The sequence below is a fragment of the Narcine bancroftii genome, chromosome 8 (assembly GCF_036971445.1).
Source record: "Narcine bancroftii isolate sNarBan1 chromosome 8, sNarBan1.hap1, whole genome shotgun sequence".
Classification (NCBI taxonomy): Eukaryota; Metazoa; Chordata; class Chondrichthyes; order Torpediniformes; family Narcinidae; genus Narcine; species Narcine bancroftii.
This window is the reverse complement of record NC_091476.1, coordinates 38421268-38445169: the sequence shown is the minus strand read 5'-3', so window position 1 is coordinate 38445169 and position 23902 is coordinate 38421268. Positions and strand designations below refer to the sequence as shown.

Sequence of the window (23902 nt, the reverse complement as noted above, 5' to 3'; positions counted from 1 at the left end):
AGAAACTGGAGGACTGCAGCATCCACGACTAGAAATGGTCAGTCAACACTTTGGGCCAGAATTCAGAATTAGAATCAGAATTTATTGTTCTGACTATGTGCCATGTAATTTGTTGCTTTGTGCCAGCATTACAGATGTAAAAATTGCTATAAATTACATTTTAAAAAATAAATTAATTAGCACAAAAGAAGAAAAAAAGTGAAGTAGTGTGTGTAGTTCATTGTCCATTCAGAAATCTGATGGCAGAGGGGAAGTAAGTCATTTTTGTAATGTTGCGTGTTCGTCTTCAGGCTCCTGTATCTCTTTGCTGATGGTAGCAGTGAGAAGGGGGCATGGCCTGAGTGCTGAGGATTCTTGAAGATAGAGGCTGCTTTCTTGAGACACTGTCTCCAGTAATCTCCCCAATGGAGTGAAGACAAATACTCTTTATTGAGACTAAGGTAGAAAGGGGTGGTATCAAGGGAGAAAGAAAAAAGAATGGGAGGGAGATGCTGCGAAGGAGATAAGAGCTGACACAGTATTGGACAGAAGGTATGAAAAATGGAGAGACAGGTAGAGGGAGGGAAATTAGAGAGAAAAATAAGAATATAAGTAGGCAAACAAGATGCAGTTGAACCAGATAGAGATGGAGTTTCCCTGAAATTAGAAAACTCAATGTTCATCCATTGGTTTTAAAGCTGTCCAGGAGGAATATCAAGTCATTTATTGTCATCTGATTGTACAAACATAACCCAACAAAACAGTATTCACCAGTCCTCGGTGCAAAGAAAAAAGGTAGACATACAACCAGACATAACACACATACAGACAAATAATACATATGCAGGACAAGTATGTCATCTATATGAATTAATAAATACATTTTGTTTCATGAATATGAAGGTCTCGGAAGGTGAGCAGTTCCTTTGATCATTCAGCATTCTCACTGTCTGTGAAAAGAAGCTGTTCCTCAGCCTGGTAGTGTTGGCAATGATACTCCTGTATCTCTTCCCCGATGGGAGCAACTTAAAAAATGCTGTTTGCAGGGTGGAAGGAGGTCCTCAATGATTTTGCACGACCTCTTCAGACAATGATCCCAGTAGATCACATCGATGGGGGAGGAAGGAAGCTTCCAGTGATCCTCTCTGCCCCTCTTATGGACCTATGGATTGACCTCTGATCCATTTCTCTATAGCAACCATACAACACTGTGATGCAGAGGCCCAAGACCCTTCTTAATAGAGCTCCTATAGAAGGATGACATAATGGTGGCCGGTAGTCTTGCCTGTTTCAGTCTTCTCAGAAGACTTGCACCTCGCTGACAAGTGAGGAGATGTTGAGTGTCCACAATAAGCCACTAGTTAAATGAACTCCAAGGAACTCGATGCTCTCCACTCTCTACTACAGAGTTGTTGATGTGTAGTGGAGGGGGGTCATTCCTGGTACTCCTGAAGCCCACGATCATCTCCTTTGTCTTGTCCACAAAGAAACTCAGGTTGTTACTCTTGCACCATTTCATGAGATTTCCACCTCTTCCCTGCAGTGCAACTCATATTTGCTGCTGATGAGGCCCAAATACTCTTGTGTCACCTGCAAACTTAATGACACTGTTGGAGCTGGTTCTGGTGATGCAGCCATGGGTCAGTCGCATGAACAGGAGTAGTGGGAGGTTTACATTACTCTTAAGTATCATTAGATACCACAAAATATTAAGTGGACTGTATTAGGAGTATTAGGACAGTGGTTCTCAACCTTTTTCTTTCCACTCACATATCGCTTTAAGTATTCCCTGTGCTAGAGGTGCTCGGTGATTAGTAAGGGATTGCTTAAGGTGGTATGTGGGTGGAAAGAAAATGTTTGAAAATGATTGTTTTAATCATATCTAATTGACTCATTATGTGCACGGTTTCATCACTCCAAAGGAAATGGGCCCAATGATAATTTTTCTCAAGCAAAATATTTCAGTAACAATTAGGTCCAGAGGAGTGATTCTCAACCTTCCCTTCCCACTCTGGTTTTACAATCCCCCATTCTAGGAAAAGAACTGTAATTGTTTACCTTATCTATGTACCTCAAGATTTTATATGTCATCAATCTTTTTTCTTAATTTCCTGGATAATGACTGCACTGATTGTGTTGACAAAAAATAAATTAAAATTAAGCTGCTTGTGCATGATATATATGCTTCTTTTCCCTAACAATTCATGTCTCCATCTAGAAATTTCTTAAATGCTTCTATTGCATCTGCTTCACTGCTATTCCCCATTCGAGGCACCCACCGCTCTGAGTGAAAAACTTGTCCCATTCATCTCCTTTAAACTCCCCTTCCCCACCTTAAATGCATGTCCTGCAGTTTGTGGCAATTCTACCCTGGGGAAAAGATTCTGACTGTCCACCCAACCAATGCTTCTCATAATTTTATACACCTATCAGATCTCCCCTTAGCCTCTGACACTGAAGAGAAAACAACCCCAGTTTGTCCACCTCACCTTGGAGATCATACCCTCTAATCCAGGCACCATCCTGATAAATTTCTTCTGTACCTTTACTTTTCTGAAACGTGGGTAACCAAAAAAAGCACCGAGTACTCTGACTGTGGCCAAACCAGAATCTTAAACAGCTGCAACTGTATACAATCCTTTCTTTCATGTTCAATGAAGGCAAGCATGCCATACACCTTCTTTACCACCCTGTGAACTTGCATGGCCACTTTAAAGGAGCAATGGATTGAACCCCTGATCCCTGTGTACATCACTGCCATTGACTGTGCACCTTCCCTTCACAATTAACTTCTCAAAGTGCATCACCTCACACGTGTCTGGATTAAACTTCATAAATTGGCTGAAAGTGGCCCATGGAGCTAAGGCTTTCAATTAATGCAGATATTAAAATATCTTCTGTAAAACACGAAAGTCTGGCAACATCGTGGTTGAAGTAAAGACACAATCCTAGTGAAACTCAGCAGGTCATTGTCCTTAATGTAATCAAGTAGTTATGTGTCTTTATCTTTGCTATATAAAGTACACTATTTGACCTGCTGAGTTTCTCCAGCATTGTGCCTTTGCTAGAGTCTTTCATCTTTTTTTGGAAATGCAGTAATTTAGTCATTGTGACAGGTAAGAAAATCATTTTGCACATTAAATCTGTGCTGCCTTCGAGCAAAGCAATTCCATAAGCCTTATTCTTCCCTTTCCTTGTAGCATGAATAAAAGCTCTCACAACTGGAAGGAGAACAAATGCTTTTATTATCTTATAACTAAGAGTAGGGTTCAACAGTAGTCTTCAGAAGGGTCCTGAGTTGAGGCAGGAAGCCAGGGTTATATGTGAGCAGTTGGGAGTGAAGCTGGGAGGCAAGGCCAGCCATCAGCACAACACCCTACCAGTGAATCCCAGTTCACTGTATTCACCCCTTCCTATAGAATTTAGGGTTTGTGGATGATGACAGAGAACATGGGTTCAGAAACGAATGGTTTAAAAAAAAATAGTTATTTACAAATTTACAGATTTTAGTGCTCCGGGGGTTTGGAGATCCTGGTGGAGCACCTTAGCACTGAGGGGCCTTGGACTCCTTGGGTCTCATGGTCACTTGTGAGGGTGAGAGGTGGAGGGGGGAACCTGAGCCCCCTGAGCCTCTGACTGGGGCAGCAAGAATAAGCTCAATAGCTCACAGGGCACCTGAGGCAATGGACCCTCTGTTCCAATGGGGGCCCGGACCCTGATGGATCTGCCATCAGGGTACACCACATAAGGGTACAAGGGATTGGTGTGGAGCAGTTTCACCCTTTCTACTAGGGAGTCGGTCTTGCTTCTCCTCACATGCTTCCTAAGAAGGACTGGACCAGGAGTAGTGAGCCAGTCTGAGAGTGAAGTTCCTGATGCCAACCTTCTTTCGAAAGTGAATAGGAGCTTATGAGGAGAAGCGTTGGTTGTGGTACATAGTAGTGACCAGATGGAATGGAGTGCCATGGGGAAGACTTCCTGCCAGCATGAGTCTGGAAGGCCTTTTGACTTCAGGGCCAGTTTGACAGCCTTCCAGACCTTGGTGTTCTCCTTTTCAACCTGCCCGTTCCCCCGGGGGTTGTAGCTAGTAATCCTGCTGGACATGATGCCCCTCATCAGCAGATGCTGACGTAGCTCATCACTCATAAAAGATGAGCCCTCGTCACTATGAATATAGCTGGGATACCCAAACAGAGTGAAAATGGAATCTTGGGCCTTTATGACTGACAAAGTGGACGTGTCTGGACATGGAATGGTGAACAGGAAGCAGGAGTACTCGTCAGTGACAGAAAGGAAGAAGGTGTTCCCATTCATGGAGGGGAGAAGTCTCTTAAAATTGATGGATGACTTGATCAGGTGCGCCTTTGTGGGTTGATAGAAGTGTGGCTTACACTCCCTGCAGACCTGGCAAGACCTGGTCATTTCCATGGAGTAAGGCAGATTGCGAGCCTTGACAAAATGAGCCATGCTGGTGACCCCTGGACGGCAGAGCTCATTATGCAGAGACTGCAGTTGGCCAGTGTGTGCAGAGGCACAGCTTCCTCTGGATAAGGATCTGGAGGGGTCATTAAGGGCTCCTGGCTGATAGGCAATGTCATAATTGTAGGTGGAGAACTCGATCTTCTACCTAACAATCTTGTCATTCTTGATTTTTTTCCCTCTTGACATTATTGAACATGAATGTGACCGAGTGCTGGTCAATGAAGAGTGTAAATCTCCTATCAGCCAGGTAGTGTCTCCAGTCCCTTATGACTTCTACAATGGCTTGAGCCTTCTTTTCACTGATGGGTTTTGGAGCTCATGGCTGTGAAAAAAAATGCAACCGGCCTGCCCACCTGGTTGAGTGTTGCAGCCAGGGCTACACCCAAAGCGTCACTTTCCACTTGGAAAGGTACATTCTCGTCCACCACGTGCATGGCAGCTTTCGCAGTGTGGTTCCTGAGGTAGTTAAAAGCCGTTTGGGCTTCAGCCGAGAGGAGAAAATTAGTGGCTTTTAAGAGAGGGTGAACCTTGTCAGCATATTGAGGGATCCATTGGGCATAATATGAGAAAAACCCCAGGGTTCTCCTCAAAGCCTTTGTGGTCCTGGGGATGGGGAGCTCTAACAGGGGGAACATCCTATCAGGACCGGGGCCAATTATGCCATTCTCCACCACGTAGCCAAGGATAGCCAGACCTCTGTTGGCATGTCGCGCAGTGAGTGGGTTCAGGTGAATTCAGGGCAGATGGCTTGGGGCTGGAATCGGATCCAAGAGCAGTGCAGGCCGCGGACTTCCCCTATTGCAACAAACCCTCATCCTAGAATGGGAGTGCTCCCTAGCATGGGAAGTGGCAGCCATTAGGGCAGGGTTAGCAGGAGCAGCTGGTCCTTGGAAGGGGTCATCTGGATGAGCGAGCTCGCTGACTTCGAGGTCGTTGTTTTCGAGCTTGGCCTGTTCCAGCGATTTGGTTAGCTCTACGTGGCTACCCAGGTCTTTCTTTTCCGACTTGAACAATCACTGTCTCATGTACCTTGAGCAGACCACCACAACTACAGTGTCCCAGATCTGTTCTTCCTCACGAATGTGGCCCATAGCCACATCATACCTGCACTTCTTGGCAAGTGTCCACACATCCAGCAGCTAGTCATCAATGGTCTCTCCTGGCCACTGGCAACGTAAAGCAAGTTGGTGCCTCACTAGGACCTCATTCTGAAACTTCAGGTACTTAGCCTTCAACACCTCGATAACAGCGTTTTATGTAGAGTAGTCCCTGATGACTGCGTACCCTTTCATTCGTACCCTCAAAATGAGTGCAGACCTCCTGAGTTCATCGGTGTGGAAGATGTTTCAGGTAGGCCTGGAAGCAGTCTAGCCAGTATGTGAACTCCTCAGCCGCATTAGGGGACAGAGGGTCAATCAGCGGTATATCTGGCTTGAGCAGCACTTCCATCTTCTAGGGAATAAGCTAATAAAACTGTAGCGTGAATAAAATCTCTCATGACTGGAAGGAGAACAAATTATTTTATTAGCTTATAACTAAGGGTAGAGTTCAATAGTAGTCTTTAGAAGGGTTCTGCGTTTAGGCGGGAAACCAGGGTTATATGTGAGCAGATGGGGGCAGAGCAGGGAGGCAGGGCCAGCCATCAGCACCATACCCTACCATTGAATCCCAGTTCACTGCACATGTAGCCCTATTACTTACTCTATCATTGCTCACTGCTGTTTAATTCTTTTATCAATTACCTGCCCTAACAGGCAGTCAATCAACCTAGCAGCACCTCTTTGGGAAGTGGGAGGAAACCAGAGTACAAAGACACACAGTGTACTTGCAAACTCCACACCGCACACAACGCCAGGATTAACTCTGAAAACTGGAGCTATGGGGCACCAGCTCTAAATGTGGCACCAATTTTGGCCAAATTATTGAACCTTTCATTGTTCGACAATCTCCCTATGCACTTTGCTCACGAGACCAGGATATGACCCTGAATCTCATCAATGAAGTTGACCTCGCAATGAATTTTTTTTTTTTGCCAACTTTTCCTCATCATTAGAGAGTGGTGAACCCCTTGAATTTGCTGCACAGGTGGCTGTGGAGGTTAAATCGTGGGGTGTATTTAAGGCAGAGATTGAGAGATATCAAAAGTTGTTGGGAAAAAGCAGGGGAGTGGGGCTGAGTGGGAGAATGAATCAACTCATGATTGAATGGCAGAGCGAGCTTGATGGTCTAAATGACCTACTTATGATACTATATCTTATAGCCTTCTGGTCTTTACATTCGCTTCCCAGTCTTGACGAAGGGTTCCAGCCCCATACATCGACCATTCTTTGTCTCCTGTGCATGCTACTCGACACATTGAGTTCCTCCAACAAATAATACTTTGCTCACTTCCAACGAATACTCTTGGATAAAAGTGAAGAAGAAAAACTCCACTTAGCCTTGGTATGATGGTGGCAATGGGAGAAACCTCAGGAACTATGGTCAGAAAAAAAACTTCACAATACTTCCTTTGAAGTGAACAGATCAATTCCAATCAGTGTAGTCGCCCAACATCAGGGTTTAATGTAATATTGCAGAAACTCAATTTCAAAAGCTCCTTCAAGGAAAATGGCAAGATTTATAATCAATCATGATCAAAAGAGTTGCTGACAGGTGCTTATTCAGAAGATCTCGTGTGTTGCTTCCTGAAAGAAAGCTTACTTTCAGACATTTGTTTCTTCTCCCTTGACTTTTGCAACAGTCATTAAATTAGCTGTTTTAATTCACTCCAAACTTCTTGGTAACAGGCTGATGTTGGTGATTGCAAACACTATATAATAGTGTTTGACTTCAGACCAATGTTAATAATTGCTAGCTGTTGCTTTGGTTCAAGCACCTATGTTAAGTAAGATGTTATCTCTCTCATTCTAGCCAAATTGTGCTACTAGGGGATCATCTGTATACAATTTTATACATTCACTAAATTTATTAAATTCATGAGCAGATGTATAAAATTGAAATCATCCCATCTCCTACTTCTGGTGAGGCTAAGAAAGGATGAATATTAAAAAGCTCAAATTGGTAAATAACATCTATTCAAGATAAAGGGTAGTTGACTGTTTTGGGGCAGAATGGTTGGCGTCACGGTTAACATAATGCTATTACAGTGCCAACGACCTAGGTTCGAATCCAGCACTGACCATAAGGAGTTTTTATGTTCTCCAGTCCGAGTGGGTTTTCTCCAGGTGCTCCAATTTCCTCCCATGTTCCAAATGCACATGGAGTTGATAAATTAAATGATCACGAGCGTAATTGGGTGGCGCAGGGTCGCGGAACGGAAGGGCCTGTTACCATGATGTGTTGCTAACTGTTATTTTAAGTTGAAATTACTTACAGGCAAGCTTTCTGGCATAAAATGAAAAGAACTACCAGTTTTGTCCTTTGATCCAAGAATGGGTGAGGGCGGAGAGTTTTTTTGGGGAGAGCAAGGTTGAGTGGCAGTGACGCTAGGCCCCCACAATTCTGCTGGTCAACACAGAGGTTGTTGACCTATTAAGCTGGAGCAAAAAAAAACAAACTGCTGAAGGAACTCTACAGGTCAAACAGGACTCTGCAAGATTTTGATCTGAAACAGCAACAATGCCTTCCCCCTACAGTTGGTGCACCAGTAGTGCGCTTAATTAAGTGGATGGAGAATTCAAGTCAATGAGTTATACAACACAAAACAAACAGGCACTTTGGCCGCACTCATCCATGCTGACCAAGTTGCTTACCTGAGCTCCTCCCATTTTGTCTGCATATCACTGTATGATTGCCTTGTCGTACGTGCCCTCGATGTTTTTGGCCTCCCTTTTCATGAAGGGAATTTTCCCACACCTTACATCTATTTCAAGCCAACTGAATATGATCGAAATCTTTACTCTATGGTGGTTTGTGCTTTGGGGACACGTAATCACTTATTTCTGAAGGAAGTACTAAAAGGTCACCAAAAAGTCAGATGCTAAGACTTGAGTTCAATGCCACTGCTGGGGCAGACAACAACCATTGCACTCACTTTGAACTGAGCTGAAATATTTGGCAGCAGAACATTCAAGGAGTAGGGTATGTCCTTGACAGATAGGATTATTTGCAATTGGTAGAAGTTTATTTCATTGCAGACACTTATAAAGAAAGAATGAATGCCAACTCTCAGGGGATTGCAGCATCCTAGGCTGGTTAAAATAGGCAGTTGGTTAAAACAGGCTGAATCCTCTTCTGTTGAGAACTAACAGCAACAATTGAAATCTTGTTACTTAACCTTTTTAATACTTCTAACTTTTTAAATGAAGTAATTCATATATGACTTTCAGCCAAAGAAATTTTGCTTGTGTAAGCATTGCTATAGGGCTATATAATTAATTATTGTGGAAAGGATGGACTTTCTCGAGTTATTTGATGTTTGTGTTAAATTTTGCAGATTAAGATTGACAATGGTTTTTTGCCTCAAGACTAAACTTCCTTTGATAATGATTTACCCATTTCCTTTACATTACAATCTTCAAGTGTTCAGGTCAATCTTTATTCCTCAAGGGATGCCTCATTGCTATTTATGGGAGCTTACGGTGTATAAATTGGCTGCTTTACATCCCAAAAATACTTCATAAGGACTTTAAGTGGCAATGCTCTTTTTGACATGAAGTGGCCACGATAGTGGCTTGATGAATACAATTTCTTAATGCTTGCAAAAAATACCTCCAGCAGGCATTAGCATTCTGTAAGTTATCAGTGCAGTATAATGTGGAGTTTCCGCAAAGCAGGACGTCAAGCGCTGAAGAGCTGGCTCTGAATGGGCAACTAAAGCGGCATCATCTGCAAAGAGTAGTTCACGGACAAGTTTCTCTTTTGTCTTGGTGTGAGCTTGCAGGCGCCTCAGATTGAAGAGACTGCCATCCGTGCGGTACCGGATGTAAACAGCGTCTTCATTGTTGGGGTCTTTCATGGCTTGGTTCAGCATCATGCTGAAGAAGATTGAAAAGAGGGTTGGTGCGAGAACACAGCCTTGCTTCACGCCATTGTTAATGGAGAAGGGTTCAGAGAGCTCATTGCTGTATCTGACCCGACCTTGTTGGTTTTCGTGCAGTTGGATAATCATGTTGAGGAACTTTGGGGGACATCCGATGCGCTCTAGTATTTGCCAAAGCCCTTTCCTGCTCACGGTGTCGAAGGCTTTGGTGAGGTCAACAAAGGTGATGTAGAGTCCTTTGTTTTGTTCTCTGCACTTTTCTTGGAGCTGTCTGAGGGCAAAGACCATGTCAGTGGTTCCTCTGTTTGCGCGAAAGCCGCACTGTGATTCTGGGAGAATATTCTCGGCGACACTAGGTATTATTCTATTTAGTAGAATCCTAGCGAAGATTTTGCCTGCAATGGAGAGCAACGTGATTCCCCTGTAGTTTGAGCAGTCTGATTTCTCGCCTTTGTTTTTGTACAGGGTGATGATGGTGGCATCACGAAGATCCTGAGGCAGTTTACCTTGGTCCCAACAAAGCTTGAAAAACTCATGCAGTTTGGCATGCAGAGTTTTGCCGCCAGCCTTCCAGACTTCTGGGGGGATTCCATCCATACCTGCTGCTTTGCCACTTTTCAGTTGTTCGATTGCCTTATATGTCTCATCCAGGGTGGGAACCTCATCCAGCTCTAGCCTTAGGGGCTGTTGAGGGAGCTGGAGCAGGGCGGAATCTTGGACTGAGCGGTTGGCACTGAAAAGAGATTGGAAGTGTTCTGACCATCGGTTGAGGATGGAGATCTTGTCGCTGAGGAGGACTTTGCCGTCTGAGCTGCGCAGCGGGCTTTGGACTTGGGGTGAGGGGCCGTACACAGCCTTTAGAGCCTCGTAGAAACCCCTGAAGTCGCCAATGTCCGCGCTGAGCTGTGTTCGTTTGGCGAGGCTAGTCCACCACTCATTTTGGATCTCCCGGATGTTTGGCCTGGAAGTCAGCCTGAAGAAAACTGAGGTCCTCCATCAGCCAGCTCCCCACCATGACTACCAGCCCCCCCACATCTCCATCGGGCACACAAAACTCAAAACGGTCAACCAGTTTACCTATCTCGGCTGCACCATTTCATCAGATGCAAGGATCGACAATGAGATAGACAACAGACTCGCCAAGGCAAATAGCGCCTTTGGAAGACTACACAAAAGAGTCTGGAAAAACAACCAACTGAAAAACCTCACAAAGATAAGCGTATACAGAGCCGTTGTCATACCCACACTCCTGTTCGGCTCCGAATCATGGGTCCTCTACCGGCACCACCTACGGCTCCTAGAACGCTTCCACCAGCGTTGTCTACGCTCCATCCTCAACATCCATTGGAGCGCTTACACCCCTAACGTCGAAGTACTCGAGATGGCAGAGGTCGACAGCATCGAGTCCACGCTGCTGAAGATCCTGCTGCGCTGGATGGGTCACGTCTCCAGAATGGAGGACCATCGCCTTCCCAAGATCGTATTATATGGCGAGCTCTCCACTGGCCACCGTGACAGAGGTGCACCAAAGAAAAGGTACAAGGAATGCCTAAAGAAATCTCTTGGTGCCTGCCACGTTGACCACCGCCAGTGGGCTGATAACGCCTCAAACCGTGCATCTTGGCGCCTCACAGTTTGGCGGGCAGCAATCTCCTTTGAAGAAGACCGCAGAGCCCACCTCACTGACAAAAGGCAAAGGAGGAAAAACCCAACACCCAACCCCAACCAACCAATTTTCCCTTGCAACCGCTGCAATCGTGTCTGCCTGTCCCGCATCGGACTTGTCAGCCACAAACGAGCCTGCAGCTGACGTGGACTTTTTACCCCCTCCATAAATCTTCGTCCGCGAAGCCAAGCCAAAGAAAGAAATAATGTGGAGTCAAAGGGCATAGTTTGCTAAGACATTAACGTGCATTGAGTTTAAGTACCTGGGTAATTGTCGGTAGAGGTGGCAGTTTTTTCCAATGGGAAATAAAATTCTCCTGCAATCTTTCAATCATTCCCCCTCCATAGCTGCTGCCTCAGTTTCTCAGTTCTAACCTTTTCTTTTTACATAGAATATGCACTACAGGGACAAACCCTTTGGCCCACAATGTCTGTGCTGACCATAATGCCAATTTAAATTAATCCTATCTGCCAGGCACATACCCTACATGTTCAGGTACCTGTCTAAATGCCTCTAAAATATTATAACCATCATACCTATTTCTGTAGTAGGCCGAATGGCCACGTAGCATAGTGGGCTGAACCGTCGCCTGTGCAGCTTGCTGAGCAGCTGCACAGTGCCGTGGGCCTCGTCGCTGCTCACTCATCTGGTTGGGGGGAGCCCTGCATGGTGCTGTGGGCTGGGTCGCGGCGCATTCATCTGGCTGGGGGGAGCCCTGCATGGTGCTGTAGGCTGGGTCGCGGCGCACTGGAGATTTGGGAATGCACCTTCGTCTTTATTTTCAGACACTGGCAGCCTAATGTGCATTACAAGGGCAAAAATTGCTATAAATTACATTTCCATAAATACACAATTTAAAAATAAATGAAGCAGAGCAAAAGAAGAGAAAAAAGTGAGGTTAAAAAGGATATTTCAGTACTCCAATCACGATTTATTTCTGCATTTAGAGGATGGTTAAGTTACTGGAATATTGTCTTGAGGTCTTGACTATTGATCCAGTCATGAATTCAAATCCTGTCAGCTGTGAAATGCAAATTCATGCAATTAAAATACATCCCGAATAAAAGCTCATATCAGTGATGTTAACCATGAAGTAGCTGAGGGTACAAAGGCCAATCTGGTTCTCTAACATCATTCAGAGAGGAAAATCTGCCATCCTTATCCAATCAGGACTACAAGTGGCTTAGGGCTCACCAATATCATTGACTCTTCACTGATATCTGAAATGACAAGCCTCCAAGTTCAGGGTTGATTCTGGGTAAAAGATAAATGTCAATGGCATTGACATCCTGTAAATGAATCATATTTATAAAGAGCTTTGATGATACATCAACTAGAGGACAGAATAAGCTTATGGTCTCTGAAAGAAGGTTCATTGGATTGACTTCTGGGATGAGAGAATAGACCTCAGGAGCACCAAAGGATGCCTTGCTTGGTTACAGTTGCCATTTTATGGAAAATGATATTGCTGTAGTGAAATAATTTATTTGTTAAAAAAAATATATAGGAGCAGAAGTAGGGCTTTTGACCCATCGAGTATGCTCTGCCATTCTCCCACTCAGCCCCACTCCCCTACCTTCTCCCCATAACATTTGTTACCCTGACTATTAAGATACCTATCAATCTCTGACTTAAACCTAATAACCTGGCCTCCCCTATTCCCAGTGGCAGCATATTTCAGAAGTTCACTACTCTCTGGCTAAAGAAATTCCTCCGCATCTCTGTTTTAAATGGGGACCTTTCAATCTTGAAGCTGTGCCCTCTTGTCCTTGATTCCCATACCATGGGAAACCACCTTGCCACATCTACTCTGTCTTTGCCTTTTAATACTCAAAATGCTTCTATGAAAACCCCTCTCATTCTTCTGAACTCCAAGGAGTACAGTTCAAGAGCTGTCAAAAGTTTCTCATGTGCTAATCCCTTTGCTGCAGATGTAGCGATGTGCTACACACAGCGCTGAAATAACGGCAACGTGCACGTTTAGAGTCATACTCAAGAATGCTTTATTTGGGCTTTCAGGACCAACTTTATACACACTTCCGTTTATGCCATTGCCAGCGGAAATGATGTCCCTGGTTCTTCCCGTGTGCGGCTTCCTCTCCTCGATGAAGGAACCCCCATGGCATCTTGGGATCCAGCCCCTTTTCTGATATGCGGCCGCCATTTTTGGAGCTGATTTGTGTAATCATTCTTGTAAATCTTCAATCTCTCCAATGCCAGCACAGTGGTTCACTGTGGAATTACGGTATTGGATAAACATTTCTCTTTTAACATTAATTGATTTTTATGATTTTGCTTGTGCAGATTTTATCCTTTTACTGACTCATTGAACAAATTTCACAGAGCTTAATAAATACAAGCCGTCGAAATTCCTTGTATTTATAAGAAAGAAAGCTTATATTTGTGAGTTCAGATTCAGATTTCAGATTTATTGTCAGAGTACATACATGACATCACATACAACCCTCAGATCCTTTTAACTGTGGGCCAGGTAGAGTTAGCACATATCGATAGTGCTAAAACAAAACTTTTCACAACGTATTGTGACACACCACGCCCCCCCCCCCCGCCCCACATGCCCCCTCGAAATGAGGTATTGTGACCCGCAGCCCAGTGTCACTAATATCTATCATCACAGCAGGATCAATATCAGTTCTAGTTACCCATAATCTCCCATGCAGCTGGAACAGCTCTGCCAGTGCCAGCACCAAGGAAACATGCATGCATGTTGCTCGTAATGCATCACAGCAAGGTTGACGATACAAAGCAGGAGAAATCCCCGGGGGCCATGGGTGAGGTCCACGGGGCGGGAAGAGTCTGTGCAGCAGCCCACGGCATCACATCCATGCTGCGGGATGATAATGAACTTAACTTGAATTGCAGCGTAGAGAAAAAAGAAAGTCTTGCTTCTGGGACTTTTTATTACAGTCTACCACACAATGCTAATGGGGGTCATAGAAACTCTTTGTCGCGCTCCATGAAGCAAACACTTCAGACAGCTCTGGGAACCTACATACATCCGCGAGCTCCTAAGCAAACCAGGCTCCAAGACCAGATGCCAATGCAGGAAGAGAGCTCAAAGGCACGCGCAGGGCAGCACCACCACCCCCACCCTGCTGAGTGAACTTTCAAAGGTCAGATTATGCCCCCCGCCGTTGCCCTAATGCCCCCCACTAAGTTTTATTCCACCACCAACCCTGGCTATAAATAAACACAAATTGGTATTTCAGTTTAAAAAACACTTAAGAAAGTTAAAAATGAACTGCATCCCCTCTGCTAACTCTAACATGCAATTCCTCCACTGTTTCAAAACACATTGAAACACTAAGAAGTAATTAAAAACATTAAACAAATGTGACACTGTAATTAATTCTCTTTCTTCCTCCCAATCTCCAGGCTGGGGATCCCCATTCAAATGGAATAGATTGGTCAGGGAGGCTGATTCCAAGCATAATGCTGAGGAAACCCAATACAACTAGGCTTTGTCACTGCACTCCATACAGAGCCTGGTGTTAGAGCGGGCTAACACAAGTAAGGGAGGAAACCTGCAAGTTAATTTCAGGCCAGTTTACCTGGGACAATGAATGCCAGAATGATTGGTCATACCGAACTGATATGATTTGTTCCATTCAGTGCATGAAATGGAGAATTTCAAACTCATTTTATTCCATAGTGGGACAGTGGAAATATCTACCCCACTATCCAGCTGTGGATTACATTCAGACAATCTTTCAAATCAATTGAGCAACATCTGTTTGAATGATTGCGCTACAAATGTTACCCTCAACTGCTCCATTTCTTTGTCAAATCTCTAAGGAATAAACTAGCTAGAAGATATTGTCCAGGCAGGACACTCCTAGAATGTGCCTTGTCCCACAGAAGGACAGACTCAGGTTTAGGCTTCCTTGTCTTGTTTAATTCTCTGTAGTAACAGTTGAAGGACATTGTACTTAATTCTTCTGTTTAATTCAATATATTTTCTTTTGTATTTTAAAAGTGTTTTCGATATTTTGTGATTGAGGATTGACAAGAATTTTAATCATATGTTAAAAATGCAAAGTGAAGGAGCAGTCAGCAACTCATAACCTCCCAAGTGTGATTCTGTAAGGCTTACTGCTTATTGTTGGCACGCTGTCAGATCCTGACTGATTTCACCTCAGCACTCAAACAACCCAAAGCATTTACATTTACACAAGCAGCAATGAAGGGACATGGTTGAGGATTGCCTTTGGTCAGCAGCTCAATTCAACCAAACATATTGAAACCATGGATGAGCACTCACCGACCAACGTTGTAAGACTTTGTCACACTATGGTCAATGAGCAAGAGCAAAAGAAGGCCAGAACAGGAGTAGGCCCGCACGTCACTCAAGTCACTCGATATGATCATGGCTGGTCTCTGCAGCCCTGAGCACTCTTTCTGTTTTAAACAAGAGTCCAGGCCCAAAATGTCAGCTGCTCATGGTTGATGTATGGCCTGCTGTGTTTCTCCAGCACATTTGTGCATTTGCACCATTTCTGTGTCAGTTCTCCATGACCTTTAATTCCTTGATCTCTGAAATATTTATCTATATCCACATTAAATATCGAATGATCTAGGCTCTATCATTTAGCCTAGTGGTTAGAGCAAAGCTATTACAGCGCCAGTGACCCAGGTTTGAATACGGTGCGGCCTGTAAGGTGTTTGTACATTTTCCCCATGACCACATGGGTTTCCTCACCTATGACTGCGTGGCTTGGTATGACAACAGTACCATCTACAAATCTGCTCATGATCCACCAATAGAAGATTGTATAAAAAGGGGCGTACAGGATGAAGATTGAAAACTTGGCTCAATGGTGTACCAACAACAACCTCACACTCAAGGTCACCAAAACCAAGGAGAAGATTGTGGACTTTAGGAGGAGAAAACCAAAGGTGTACAATCCAGTGTTCCTTGGGGGAATCAGAGATTGAGATGGTAAGCAAATTTAAATTCCCAGGAGTCACTTTCACGTAGGACCTTTCCTGGACCCAACGCACAAAGGTCATCATTAAGTAAGTGCATCAGAATCTTTATTTTCTCAGTAGTTTTCAGTTTTGGTATGATATTGAAAAATATTGGGAAACTTCTACAAATGTGCGATGGAAAGTGCATCACGGCCTAGTATGGTATTTAAACCAATACCTCTGAGCAGGAAGCCCTACAAAAGGTAATGGACACAGCCCAGTACATCAGGGCCACACTTGCCCCACCATGAAAAACCTCTACGTGGAACACTGCTTTCAGAGAGCAGCAGCATCATCAGGGATCTACACGCCAGGCGCGGTGGCGCGCGCCTGTAATCCGGCTACTCGGAGGCTGAGGCTGTCGGATCGCTTGAGATGAGGAGCTCTAGACTGCTGCGGCCTGGGTTGAGCGGGTATCCCTCACTCAATTAGGCATCGATATGGTGACGGCTACAGGTCATCACGAACTTGTCTAAAGAGGGCCGAATACTCGGCTTCAGCCAGAAAAGTGCCCTGTGCCAACAAGACTGACGGTGTCCGCAGATAGAGCTGCAGCGCTACCTGCTCAATCAATACAATGAGACCCGGTCTCTTTAAAATTAAAAAAAAAAATCAAGGATCTACCCCATCCAGGACATGCTCTGTTCTCACTGCTGCCGTCAGGAAAGAAGCATAGGTGCCATAGACCCATACCACCAGGTTCAGAAACAGTTGCCACGCCTCCACTGTCAAACACCTGAGCAACAAACTAAATCAAAGACTAAGGACTCCTACTTTGCACATTAATTATTATCAAATATTTATTTTTGATATTGCACAGTCAGTTTGTTTACATTTCTATCTTTCTTTACATTCTCTCTTTTTTATATGTACAGTATTTTTTCTTGAGTACAGTTTTAGCACTGCCAATAAGTAGAAATTCTGCCTGGCCTGCAGGTTAAAGGATCTCAGGGTTGTATGTGCATACTCCAACAATAAATCTGAACTTTTCACCAAAGTCAGGTTGTAGTGCGTGTCGAAAGAACCAAAGACTTGTTGATCCAAACCAAGGTTTTTATCAACTAAAAAGACTGGAGCATATCACAAGTAGGTCGACAAGTCCAGAATGACCTGGTCTGGCTAGGAGCAACCCTTTAAGACCTGCCAGTAGGTGTGGCCACACACTCAGCCAATCACAGTCATCCTACACTACCATCTGTACATAGACACATTGGTGATAGAATCTGTACAATCACACAGGTAAAAGTGAAGAACACAGGCAGTGAGTTTCCTTTGATTATCTCATATTCACTCTGTCCTCCTGCTGGGCTCTCAGTGAAGTTTCCAGATAGGTGCAAAGCTGAATCTTTTCCAACCAAGAAACGTGAAGACGGAGTGAAAACACAGAAATGCTGGAGGAATTCAGAAGGTAACCTGGAATCCAATGGAGGTAAAGATAGACAACCAACATTGTGGGTCTGAGCCTTTCTTTTCACTGCAGCACTGACATACCTGCTATAATCCAGTGAGTCAGAATATTGGCACTGTGCCAAAAAAAAGGAGTCACTCACATTACAAAGGATTCACCAAAAGATTTTCTCTCTAGAAACCATAGACATTTGCACACCACACCCCCAAAAATCCAAGTGTTGATGATGGCCAATTCCTCCTGGCTCGTCCCCTTCATGAGTCAAGTTTCAACCGAGCTAATGCTGCTTCCTGTTTGCTCAGATTTTGCCATTTTTACCACAATGTTAACACTAACAGCAGATAGAGTTTCCATGACAGCAAAGTATTTCATTTTTTTTTTACCTTGCAGCCTGCTGGATGTGATTGCATTGGGCTGGAGGACCAATTTGAACATCCCCACCACACCCCACCTACCTTACCTGATTGAGGGTCTCTTGTCATAACACAATTTTACTTTTAATTCCCAGATTTGTAACAGAGTGAAATCATGAGTACTCATCTTGTTATAGGATGATTAGATAATTAAGGGAGAATATCAAGGTGATATTGTTCTGTAGTGATACAACAATAACCTCCAGAACCAAACACTAATAGAATATTTCAAAACTGCTTCAGTGCTTGAAGTGGAAAATAATCAAAGCTTTCATTTAAGTTGAGTTCTGAAGGATGTTGCACTGATGAAGAGGATCTCATCGGAACTTTGAAGGGGATTAAAATATCTGAGGACTCCAATTATAAAAAAAAGACCAGTCACTAAAACACTTTGCATAATTATAGTCATGGTCATGTAACTGTTGCTGGGCTTTTGCTGTCCGTGGTTTGACCAAAAGTGGCCAAACTTCAAGAGTCTATCTTGGCTTTAGAACAGTTTGGAACATCTCCAGACAGGGAGATGCAAGCCCCCTTTCCTTTAGTAGGAATGCTACCTACCACTTGTTACCTCACCACTTGTTTGGGAGAGATGTTGAGATGTGTGTGTGAAGTAAAACATACTAGGAAGGATACAGGTGATTTGTGGTACAGGTTCAAGGAGCTGATTGACACATTTCTGCACAGTTCATTGATCACCTCTTCAGCCAAGCCTGCCTGCAACATTGAACTGAGTTGTTTATTGTCATGTGTACCAAGATACAGTAAAATATGTTGTTATCCAGTCATCATCTGATACATAGTACAGTAAAATTGCTGCCATCCAACAGCTATGGGGATTGGTAGTTGCCGGTTAAGTGATTTTTCCGCTTGGTTGAGGTTGCATGTCACGTGATTGGTGAACTAATGGTGAGGTGCATCATTTTTACCTATTTATTTTCTGCGATTTTTTTTTTTGGCCGGTTGCTTGAATTCCAGAAAACAGGGGTTTTACAACAGATGGTGCAAGAATTAAAAACAAAGGTGCAGGGAACAGTGTTGCAATGAAATAAATGCTCAGGGTATGATATCACACAAGGCAAAAGTGCAGGGGCTAATTTTAGAGAGAAAAGAACAGTTAAACAGCGCAAGGCATCACCTTTCACTAATTAGAGCCTGATGACAGCAGGGAAGAAACTGTCCTTAAATCTGAAGGTGCATGCTGCAAGAATGGAAGTAACAGGATGGAACGGGTCCTTGAACGAGTTGACTATTTTCCTAAGGCAGCGGGAGGTAACAAGCGAGTTGATGAAGGGGAGATCGGTTTGCGCGGTGGCCTGCTTTGCTTTCATGTCTCTCTGCTGTTACTTGTGATGTCAATGTAGAATTGGATTTACATTGAATTAAGCAATGGTGAGTGAGAATTATGTTTTCGTTTAATTTTAAGCTTGTTCTCTATCTAATTTCGCAGCTTACATTGAAGATTTGGCGAGGTGTGTTGATCAGAGTCGAAGACTAATTATCGTGCTGACGCCAGACTACGTTATCAGACGTGGGTGGAGCATACTCCAGCTGGAAAACAGACTACATAACATGCTTGTGGCAGGAGAAATCAAAGTTATTTTGATTGAATGCCCCAATGTGCAAGGGATAATGAACTACCATGAAATCGAAGCCTTAAAAGACAACATAAAACTTTTATCTGTCATCAAGTGGTATGGGCCCAAGTGTAACAAACTTAATTCCAAGTTTTGGAAGAAAGTCCAGTATGAGATGCCCATCAAGAAAAAGGAGCCAATTGCACGTGGCCAAGTCCTGGATTCTGGTGAGCAGGGTATTTTTGGAGAACTGCAAGCTGTCTCAACTGTTTCCATGGCAGCAGATTCGGCCACACTTGGATCTCCCCCGGCAGAGCTGCTACCAAGCTTCCACAAGGCGGACCATATGCAAATGAGGCATTACTGTCGAACTTACGAGTACGATTTTTCACCTGCTTCGGTACCCATTACCCCGATAAGCAATCAACACACCTACTGCAATATTCCAATGACCCTCATCAATGGACAGTTGCCACAGATCATTATCACCAGAGATCCTTCCCTGCGGGACAACCCCATGGGTAGTGAATGCCTGCCCATGTCTTCACGAGAGATCGGTATCACGAGCGACATCTGGTAAGGGTTGGGCAGAAGTGCCCTGGTCTCCCCACGTTTCCATCCAAGCTGCGCAGAGGTTCGCAGGAAAGAAAACTTAACATCAAACTCACGAGCCGTGGACACACAAAAGTCCTGCAATATCCCAGAACAATGTTATCTTTCAGACATTGTATGTGTGAGCTTGTATATTTTAGTTTGAATTTTAAGAAGATTGTCAGCCTGTGCTATAGATTGACTTTAAACCCTTTCCCGCACAAAATTGCCAAATCTGTATTAGTTGATGATAGCAGACATTTTGAGTGGGTCACCATGTTTTGGAACTCTTCCCCTAAAATGTTGGGGTACTGATTGAAACTATTATGAACTTATTTTGTTGGTCTCAGTTATGAGGGGTAATGGAAGGAACAAACGATGTTGATGGAGCTAACTATTATCTAATTGAACACAGGAGCATATTCAAGGGGTTGAGTTGATTCCTACGTTCCCAACTGTTAGGCTGCATATATTTGGCATACATTGTTAGAAGTGAGGACACTCAAAATTCCTATTTTCCATTCAATTTGTATCTTGCCAAGTTTGTGCTTCATAGATGTTGACTCCAGTACGATACAACTACTGTATATCAGAGGATGCAAATGAGAGCATTGTGCAGCCATGAATTCCGAGCAGATTTTTAACAAAACTCACTGCAAGATGAATGACAACCGAGTGATTCAATATAAAAACAGGACTCAGCTGTCCACGTTGCTGACAACCTCTCACTGAGGGGCTCCCATCTTTTACAGAATGACCTGATGCGTTTCATCACTGTTTTATGTACCATTTTCCCTTGGCATTAATTTCCTTCACCACAGAATGTTTCCAACAGCTTCACTAATCTTTGCATTCAACATTAATATAATCTGCAATGTTGCCCAACAAATTGCAGCTGCTTATTTTATTTGATTGGTCATTGTCAATTAACAGTGTACCTTCTATTTGATACAATCTACCATGTCATGATGTTGCACCCTCAACCTGCCTCATCTCTCCCCACTTCTTGGAAGTCAGATGTGAGACATTGACAACACAGGAAATTGAACAAGTTTGTGGAATAGTATGTTATTGTCTCTGACATTCCAACAAGGAATGTTGTGTGCTTAGTTTCAAAGATACAAAAATTTAAAGAACTGCATGTATATTCACTAGATCAACTCACTTAACCAAAGCACATTGAATAAATAATGTCTCTTCTGTGAATGACAGCGCAGGGTTTATTTCAAGTCTGTGATAGATTCAACTGAAACTACTAAATTATAGTGCAGTAACCCACCCATAATATGAACCTCCCACATCAAGGGAATAACCAATGTGAAGTAAGCTGTCTTCCATATGATGCCAGTTAGCTTTCTTTTCAATTCAAAAAGAAACTATTTCAAATAATGCAAGTTGCTGCCAAACAGCTGGATGTACCATGAGTAATTTGCCTTGTCATCTCTGCAGAAAGACAGAAGTGATGAACAAAATGACTGCCGCCTGCTTTAGTCACTAGAGGCAAATAGTCCCTCTTAAACCATTTCTGCGTAAATGTAACGTGACTGTCATTTCCTTCATGGATGACGTACTTTTGTGGGACTAGACAACAAGCAAGAGCAGCTTCAAAGCGAGTTCAAAGTGGTGCAGCACAGAAGGTGCACCTCTTGCGACTGTTACCTCACCACTCTGCCACTAGGTTTAATCCCAGCTTCGAAGGCTGTTTGGCCTGGGATTGCGTGCGTTTTCTCTGGGTCCTCCAGTTTCCCCCACATCCCAAAGGCTTGTAGTTTGGAAGGCGAATTGGCCACTGTAGATTACTGTAGGTGTGTAAATGAGTGGTAGAATCTTGGGGGGAGGGGGAAGTTATTGAAAATGTGGAGAGAGAGAAATGAGAATTAATGTCAGGTTAATTAGTTGCCAGATGAAGGCCACTGCAAGCTGAAGAGCTTGTTTCTGTGTTCAATTTCTGTCCAGTGTCAATAACTACTTTCAGTTGCTTTATTTTGTTTCCATCTCAATCTGGACATGATAGGCTTGGGACAGAACATGGGATGAAAAGGCTTGCTGCCTCGCCTCATCATTTACACCTAGCCAAGTCACCCAGGGATCAAAGCTCAGTACCAGCACTGCCTTTCTTTTCTTGGATGCAGAGGAAAGGAAGGAGGGGCATCCCACAGAGCAGAGCAGTGGATAGGGCCCAGGTACTGTATCCCATTCCATTCCCCACTGGCAACCTTTAATCACTCATGCACCTCACCTGAGGGTCAGCTGAATCTTCAGTATTTCAATGCAGAGGTCCAACCACACTGGACGTCCACAGCTACTACTGACAGAAGTAGAGCAGATGAGCATGATTTGACCCAGCTTTAGGGATCTCCAAGAGTACTCCACAACTGCTGAAGCTCCTTTGAAGCAGAAGAATGCTGGTGTTTTGGGGGATGTGCCAGCCAGTATATGTGCAGCCACAAGCTACCACAACCAGCAATGTGAATGGTGCTGTGATTTTGTAATTTGATTGAAATTAAATATTTGACCAGGAGAGAATTTTCCTGTTCTCCTTTAAAAGTGTGCCAAGGAAGATTTATTTTCTGGGACACCACCAGAGTCATGGATCAGCATCACACCTGAGAGCTGGCCACCTCCTCCCTCAGCACCACATCAGAGAGTGCCACGGTTAGCGTAGCAGTTAGCGTAATGCTATTACAGGACCAGCGACCTGGGTTTGAAGGAGTTTGCACATTCTCTCTATGTCTGCACGTGTTTCCTCCAGGTACTCGGGTTTCCTCCCATGCTTCAAAACGTACTGGGGTTGTAGGTTAATTGGGGTATTTGGGCAGCATGGGCTCGTGGGCCAGAAAGGCCTGTTACCTGTCTACATTTTTTTAAATTGCACTTGGGCACCTCATCCTGGACCAAGAAACTCAAATAGAAATCAGACCTGCAGTTAGCACTTGTGAAGTGGCAGCACTGATGGAAACGATCTGAGCTCAATGAAGAATGATACACAAAGCCATGGGGTCTGAATTAACATGGGTCTGCATGAGCCATTGTATGGCCCCACCTATAATTCTGCTCAAATTTTATGGGCTCTGTTCCCTGTAAAGCAGTCAAGTTTTGGCTTCTTCCATATTTCCCTAAAGAAAACCATTTTAAAAAATTATGCTACGAGATGTGAAAAGAAAACAAATCTTTCACTTGAATGTGCTGTGTCTGCTAGCGGTGGGTCATACAGCCCCCATTGAGAATGGTTGCACTACGCTATGCCAATGCTCTTCTGTCCTTGGCTCTACTCCATTCTACAAACGAGCCAACCTTGATGGGCTTGCACGGCAGCTTTCTGAGTACAGTGAATGTCAATCACATGGGGTGGAATATGGACCTAAACACAATCTGCTGGAGGAACTCAGGGGGCCAAGCAGCATCAGTGGGAGAAAAAGAAAGATTGACCTTTTGGGCCAGAATCCTGATCAAGTCTTGACAAAGGGTCCTAGCCCAAATCGTCACCCCCCCCCCCCCCCCCCCACCCGTGCTGCATGACCCGCTGAGTTCCTCTAGCAGTCTGTGCTTAGCTTCAGGTTCCAGCATAACCAGTTTTCCATGTATCTCCAAGGGTCAGCAACAATTCACCACCCCTTCCTCACCCCATGCATTCCATTGGCATTCTAAGTCCTCAAGTGTACTTCATCAGTCCAGAAGGCACATCCAGGCTCCAAGAGTGTATTCAGTGAACATGAAACTTTTGTATCACTGTCACAGAAGTAGAAGTTTTACATTTCTTGCTTTTGATCCTCCCTCTAACATAAGTTATGGGAAGTTCTCTCACACAGTTCTCCCCTT

At 44.0% G+C, this 23902-nt stretch overlaps 1 protein-coding gene across 1 annotated transcript in view; it reads left to right on the top strand.

The window, feature by feature from the left end:
- Positions 1 to 20296, top strand: part of il1rapl2 (interleukin 1 receptor accessory protein-like 2) — a 390498-nt gene extending 370202 nt beyond the window's left edge. The window contains exon 11 of the mRNA XM_069896180.1: positions 19366 to 20296. Within this exon, the coding sequence (XP_069752281.1) occupies positions 19366 to 20072 (707 nt within the window). The 3' untranslated portion in view covers positions 20073 to 20296. The remainder of the gene's footprint in view (positions 1 to 19365) is intronic.
- The last annotated feature ends 3606 nt before the right edge of the window (positions 20297 to 23902 follow it).